Source organism: Argiope bruennichi, chromosome 1 (genome assembly GCF_947563725.1).
Source record: "Argiope bruennichi chromosome 1, qqArgBrue1.1, whole genome shotgun sequence".
Taxonomy (NCBI): Eukaryota; Metazoa; Arthropoda; class Arachnida; order Araneae; family Araneidae; genus Argiope; species Argiope bruennichi.
This window is the reverse complement of record NC_079151.1, coordinates 87,342,957-87,350,521: the sequence shown is the minus strand read 5'-3', so window position 1 is coordinate 87,350,521 and position 7,565 is coordinate 87,342,957. Positions and strand designations below refer to the sequence as shown.

The 7,565-nt window shown below is 27.6% G+C and overlaps 1 protein-coding gene across 1 annotated transcript; it reads right to left on the bottom strand.

The window, feature by feature from the left end:
• Positions 1–859: 859 nt before the first annotated feature.
• Positions 860–5,567, bottom strand: LOC129971533 (ion transport peptide-like). The gene is made up of 3 exons (XM_056085403.1): positions 5,504–5,567; positions 3,736–3,930; positions 860–1,063 (listed from the first exon to the last, which is right to left on the bottom strand). Exons 2-3 carry the CDS (start codon positions 3,924–3,926, stop codon positions 949–951), a joined length of 306 nt encoding a protein of 101 aa, XP_055941378.1. The 5' UTR covers positions 3,927–3,930; positions 5,504–5,567; the 3' UTR covers positions 860–948.
• Positions 5,568–7,565: the final 1,998 nt, after the last annotated feature.

Below are 7,565 nucleotides of genomic sequence, written 5' to 3'. Positions count from 1 at the left end.
CTTCTAGAAAATTTTTCTACGAAAATATATTATTTCCCGTTAAGAAAAATTTTGTAGTATGTTCCTTGACATCTTCACTGAAAACGGGTTTTCAATAAGTTCAGGCAGGAAATTTTATATTTTAAATCATCCTATATATGTTTAATTAATTTTCTATATAAAGAACAAAAAAGAGAAATTAAAATATCCCATTCTGTTTTTATTTATTTATTTTTTACTTTTTAAAGGTTTTTTAAGCGTCCTGTTTTTGTTACGCATTCAAATAAATTATCATTAATTTCGAAATATCATTTTCAGTGTAATAAAATATAAAGCTGTATTCTAAAAGTACGAGCATGTTTGAAAGATATACTTTTGTCTAATACTGCTATTTAAATAATTGATTTAAGAGTAAAAAATTGTTAGATTACCATTATATTGCATAGAGTGTACATCTTATGCATAGATAGCAGAAATCAATACATGCGTACATACTATATACATAGTAGAAATCAAAATATATTGAAAGCAAATAAAATTCTTACAAACTATTTTATCTAATATCTGAAATCGTAAAAATCTGTCTGAAATTTAAACATTTAGTTTTTAATTATCTTTTCATCAATTATCTTATTTTGAATTTATATAGTTTAAATTTTGCTTGCTGCACTTCTAATCTTGAGAACTTCAATTAATTTATATTTTTCTCATTTATTATAGGCCTATACATTCCTAATAAATTACTGAAATCTATGCGTTCTTTTCATTGTAAAATTAGATTCAAAAGTCAACTGGGAATTCTGGATCTTATTCCCAAACCTATTATGTCAGAAATATTTCTTAATAGCAATAACACTAAGGAATAATGATTCTACTGCTGAAAGTTGCAAGCCTTTTATTAACTTATTTTATAAAATACAAGCGAAGCTGATTCATTACATGTAACCAATTCTTCTAATGCATTTCCTTTCATCTTCTTTTACCGTAAAGTAAGTCAACCATGTTGTCCAATCTCTGCTGATCCTTTCGCAGCAATAATTCGTCGACACATCCCGCAAAATATTCATTTTTGAAGCAGTTGGATCTGAAAATGGCAAAGATGTTAAAAGTCTTGAAACACATATAAAATATATATTTAAATATTGGCATGATAACGTTTATAAGAGATGTATTACTTGCGATTAGCAATGTGTGTGATTCGACGTGCATAACGAAAAAAACAGTCTATAAGGTCTAGACAGTCTATAAGGTCTAGACAGTCTATAAGGTCTAGACAGTCTATAAGGTCTTTGGATCTCGATCAATCATATTTAGCCCAAAATGCCTTCTTGGGTAGTAAATGCCAATTAACAAAAGGGCTTTCCAAAATTTTAATTAGAAATTAATTGAAATTTTAATTTTTTTAACTATAATTTCAGAACATATGATTACACAAAAAAAATGATACAACAATTTAAAATTTCAAAAATAATTCTTTCAATGATATCCATTTCATTTCCGTGAAAATATTTTCTATAAATTTAACAAATTTCAAAGTATTTTTAAATTTATTTTATTATAATGCTTTAGATTGCTTAAATTAATGGATTTTATTGCTTTAATTACGGGATTTGATTGTTTTAATTAATTAATTTATGTCCAGTGAGATACGTTTTTGTATAGTATATCTTTTAAGTAAAAATATATTTAAAAAAAATCATATACATAAAAACAGATTTTATATAATGTATGATGTACGTATATAATTATTTTTGCGCACAATTATATCTTATATGTATTTATGAGAAGATTTTAAAAATCAACTAGAGATAGAACGAATCAAATCTAAAATGTTATCATACAAAAATGCTAAATCTCATTTAAATTTCTTTCTTTCCTGTACATAATATTGTTAGTAAAAGGAAAACTGTTGTAACCAGTGGGGCTTGTAATAGATGTTTCCACAATTTAAATCGAAATCTCTATTCTAAATTATATATCAAAATAAAATAATTCATTATTATGTGTACGATATTGAACATATCGAAAAACATTGGATATTTTTAAAATACATCATGTTTTTTTTTTCAAAATAATGCCAAAAGCGTCGTCCTTTTCAAGTTATTTACCAATTCGCAAAGTCATTTGTTGTGAGCAAAATTCTATGCAGTTTTAACAACCTTGACGTAGAATATTGTGTGGCTTCTTAGAATATTTACAGCACCATATAATATTGAATAATATTGTATAAAATTCAGCAATATTATATAATAATGTGTAAAATATTAGGTTATATTGACCACGCCAGTGATGAACTAAAATGTTATAACAGAAAGAAATATCTTATACTCCACTGCAAATGTTTCTTTCTAACTAAGAATTGCTACATTTTACTAATGATCACACAGTGCATGTTGCATTGCGATTTACTGTGACCTTTGCTCCTCAACGAACCAAACTTTGTACTCCTTTCTCTGCAAATTTTACTTTTGTATCATTAATCATTCAATAGCTTTAATTGTTGGTAATTGTAGCAATCATTTTAATATGTTCTGCATAAACACAGTAAGCAAATTAATGCTTTAAACCCACCTTTTGTTCTTTCGCCTTATTTTCCCACCTAATAGATCTTTTTGGCAAATTATTAGAAGAAATAAAGCAACAATGGTTTGACAGATGGAAAAGGTCCAAACAAGGAAGAGAACTTCTGACTTCATTCGTTACCCAGAAATAAATATAAGAAAATACCATCCAAATAATATCAGGATATGGGAGATTTTTAGTATATTTCCAAAGATTTGGAAGAATGCGGGAAAATAATTGCATATGTACAGGAATTAAAGCTGTTTATATTTAAAGAAACGCATAAAAGTATAGGAACTAATAAAGAATTTAAAAGTTGAAAATAATGATTTAAGCACAATACTAATGGTGCCAGAAAATGTTAAAACACTGTATGATATGATGTTGAAAATTGGCAGTTTTTGCCAGCTATTTAAAAGTTTAAAAGTGTTTGCCTTTCTCTTGTAGTGGAACGCATATTTGGAGGGATATAGTGAATTTTTAGATTTTCTTAAAGTGGTGGCCTGCCCCTTGTTAAACAAAATGATAGGAATAGGATGAAAAGGAAAGTTAGCTATTGGCTATTTTATGGAGGATGCCATTCGGCGAATTGGCGAATTATATGGATGGATTATGATAAAGATAGCAGTCGATTACAAACAAATCTTGTCTATACTACTTCGTTCAATGGGGGAGGAGTGGTCGGCTGTATATAAGAAAAACAAAATCTTGATAAATCCTGAAAATGATTTCAAACTAGAGTTCCTGCTTTGCTTGGTTACTATCTACAACAAATTGTTTATACTTTTTAGATTAGTTTAGTTTAGTTATATTAACGTCCAGTTATAAAGTAACATTAGGGCTATTTTACGACAGACCTCGTAATTTTGAACCACGGTCAGATGACGAGGACGATACCTGAGCTGGCATCCCCTCTTCACACCACGCCACACCAGCGGGAGGACGATTGGTACTGATGTATTTAATGTGCAACAGACCTCTTACACGACGGTTCTTCGGTGGAATCAGGTCTCGAACTTGAAACCTTACGGCTCACGAGCTGAGGCCTTACCACCAGGTCAACGTAGCCCCAAATTATTTATGCATACTTTACATTGTTATACTTTAGTATTAATTACCAATTCTGATCAGTTCCATTATTGTTTCTCTTCGCATATTCATCGATATTTGTGAATCAATAAATTGGACATTCACCTGCATGAAGTGAGAACGTCTGATTCCCTGAAGAGTTGGTAACACTCTTCGCACACTCTGTCTAACCTAGCAAACTTGGCTTTGTCATAGACGCCCATACAGCCGAGATCCGAGAAACTCCGCTTGGAATCCTCCTGTGCATTTGTACCAGTTGCTACCAATAGGACGGTCAAGATGACGATGGGATTCATCTTCCTAAAACAACATTAATCATCCCAAATTTACACATTATGTAATCATAATTGATGTGAATGATGAAATGATGGAAAACACATGCTTATTAACTTATCGTCAGTGAACTTATGAAGTGAAATATTCAAACAGTATGAAGGAAATATATATATAAACAGAGACAAGTTAGAACAATTTTGTAAAAATGTGTAGGAATATCAAGAAAACCGTATTAAGTAAATGTAACATGGGAACTTACGATAGTTAGTGCAATGCATTGCGGCTAAAGATTTTGGTTTGACGGTGAAGTGAAAGTCTGTAAATAAAAACTTATTTCTCTTTTTTTTCACTCATGAAATATTTTTCTATATATGGTGTGATCATTTAGCAAACCTGTGTTATTTTTAACATTTAAAAATCAAGGGTAAAAAAGAAAAACAGTCCAGAGCAACAATTAACGAAAGAAATTTTATGGTATTCATATTAACAATGGAAACTTGATGATCTCTCATTAAGTCTTGCTATTAGGAGGAGACCTTGGAGATTGCACTGCCAAGCAATATTTCTGCAGATATTCAACATGTATGGGTGTACTAATTTCCTATTCACAATGAACCGGTCTTTTAGTATGGTGTATTTTGAAAGTGTATGCTCCTATCCAAAAAATGTCTTCGATTTAAAAGCATTTGCTATCAGAAAATTATTGAAGTGTTATTATGAATTACACTGTATGCATGTAGTTCGGTTGAAAATTCTTAAGTCACATTTTCGATAAAACGATTTTAAATACATTGATCATAATGATCTTCTTCTTTTAAAAATCCAACAAGATAGAAAAGAAAAAACAATGAATAACAGGAAATCCCTAATTTATTTGAAATTTAATACTGCCAGTAGTTTTCTATTCCAAAGTGTCTACACATTTAAAAGGAACTCGCATTCATGTTCAGCGCAATAGAGTGTTCTTATTTAAAAAATTGTGATAAAGAAAGCAAACTGAATTAGGTTGTACATAAATTTCTTTAAAATAATTGTATGTTTCATAGCACTAAAATCCATCAATACACTGAAGAATTCATTTGTTAAAAGTTCAAAGAAATGAAAAGATTTATAAAAATTATTATTAGTTAGAAAAAGTCCAATGTAGCAATTTTTTGCATAAGAAATGAACATGCTTTTAAATCCTCTAAAACTTGCATAATTCGCGGAAAATTTAAACGAAATATAAAATTATTTCTTAAATTTCATTACATAGCATTTTGTTACTTTATTGTCTATTTACATCGAAAAATTATGAAAATACCAATAAATTAAATTATAACTTTTAGTAAATTATCCTCGTTTTTTCAATTATTAAGTTTTAAAAAAATTACAATTCTAAAACTCTAATTTTTCAAAAAGTGCAAAATAATTTTGTGCAAATTTTTAAGTCATGTTGTTTTAACACATCCTTGAGTACAAATTATAAACTCTTTAAAAACTCTTTTTGAAACTGAACACGATCCGATCTTCCCTTCGCATAGAATTTGGGCTTCCTCGAGCTAGATAACGCATACAGATCAATAAAGAAATCGAAATGGAATCGAAAGCTACTTACTTTGCTCTTGCTGTTCTTCGATGCCTTCTGTGCAAACCATGAGACTTCCACCAGTATTTATATCCAACCGTATATAGATTCTCATAAAAATCACGTTTGCAGTTGAGAAACTAATCAGGGAGGTTTTCCCAAGCGTCTACATTAATTTCGGACCCATTTAATGTAGACAAAAAAAATATTCCAAGATTCTATATTAGTTTACTAAATCCCTATTAAAAATGTATCAGATAACCTCGTTTCAGATGATTATCAAATATTTTAACGTTCTCCTGGGTCTTTGAATAAAGTTAATTATGTATGACTCTTCAACGTCATTCATATGTAACAAGAGTATCGGAGAGGTTTGTAGCTGAAACTGTATATTGACGGCATATACTGGAAAACTAAGAGTTATTCACTGAATACATTAGATTTTAATTTTAGTAAGAATCATAATTAAACCATTTTTGTCATTTTGATTTCAGCTTCAGTCTATTAAAGTTACTTAAAAGAAATTTTCTTAGTGCAAGCGAATTCTTAATTAATTTTTCATTTTCAAAAATTAACATGCCACGTGAAAATTTAAATTTTGAATACCATTTGCTTACTTAGCAGAAAATAATATTAAGTTGACGACATATCACATGAAAATTTTAACTCTAAATGCCATTTGCTTATTAAATGGAAAATAATATTAAATAGACAACAATTTTTTATACACGCAACAATTAAACACATAACAATTGTGTTTTCTTTTATTGGAAATATTATTTTGGAATTAATCTTAGCTCTCATTCTTTCTGAAAAGGGAAATGCACCTTATATCTTCCATCGTAGCTTTCTTCTCCTTCTTTTAACTGGTAATAATACTTTTAAAGTGATCTGTTGTAAAGGTAGAAATGAGTAAAAAGACATTTTAATAATGAGTAGATAGCAATAAATGTACTCTTTGGTATGGTTTAGTAATTGATCAACAATTTTCATTTTAGTTATTTATACCGAAACTGTAATAAGTTGTGAGTGATTTCTTTTGAAAGAAAATGCAATTAACAAAAAAAATTGAAAGCAAATTAATACATTTTAAATCATTTGGAATTTGAAACATGTGCTTCAAATTTAACCAAACTAATTTCAATTACTTTAAATAATTTTGATAGCAAGGAATAACATTTTTTTATTTCTTGGTGACTTACTTAAATATAAATAAAATCATATAATCTACAAAAATATTTCTACTTTAAATATATGATAATTATACCTACGATAATGTAAATAAATATATAAATAATAAAAGATATTTTATGCAACAGGAAAATAAAAAAAACAATTTAAATCCTATGCTTAAACTTTTCAAACAAAGTTGATTCCAGATACTTTAAATAATTTTAAAGGCATTGATTTCTTTTCTAGGTGAAGTGCTTGAAATAAATAAAACTATATAATCAACAGAAATACTTCTACTATTAGAAAATGACGATTGCACATTCAATAATATGAATAAATATATAAATTATCAAAAACATTTTATGCAAGAAAAAATATAGATGCAATTTAAATACTACGTTTAAAATATTTACCAAAAATAAAATAAATAAATATAAATTATATTATAATAAAATTTATAAAAAATTAATATATTTATCAAAATTTAGCCATTTCTTACTGATACAAAAGTTTTTCCTTCATTGAGGTTATCGTAAGGTTTACTTTCGTAAGGTTATTAAACTTATAAACCATAAATAAGAAAAAAATAATTTTTTAAAAATATTTTTGATAATCTGCGCTATTTTATATTGTTTATTAGTTAGAATTAACTTGACAACTGTATTTTATTTCTTAAAAAATACAAAATTCTTGATAATTTTAAGTTTTATCGACTATAAGAATAAAATTTCCTTTTGCAATCATTATATTTTCTTATTTGTTTTTCAAAATGAGAAAAAAAATATGTTACTCAAAACTGGACTACAATTTGAAATAAAATCTCAATAACTTTTCAAAATAAAATGGAAATTCATTCTTATTCATTACCTTAAAAACATTTTAATAAAACTAATTATTTATTAAATTATTATTTTTCTAA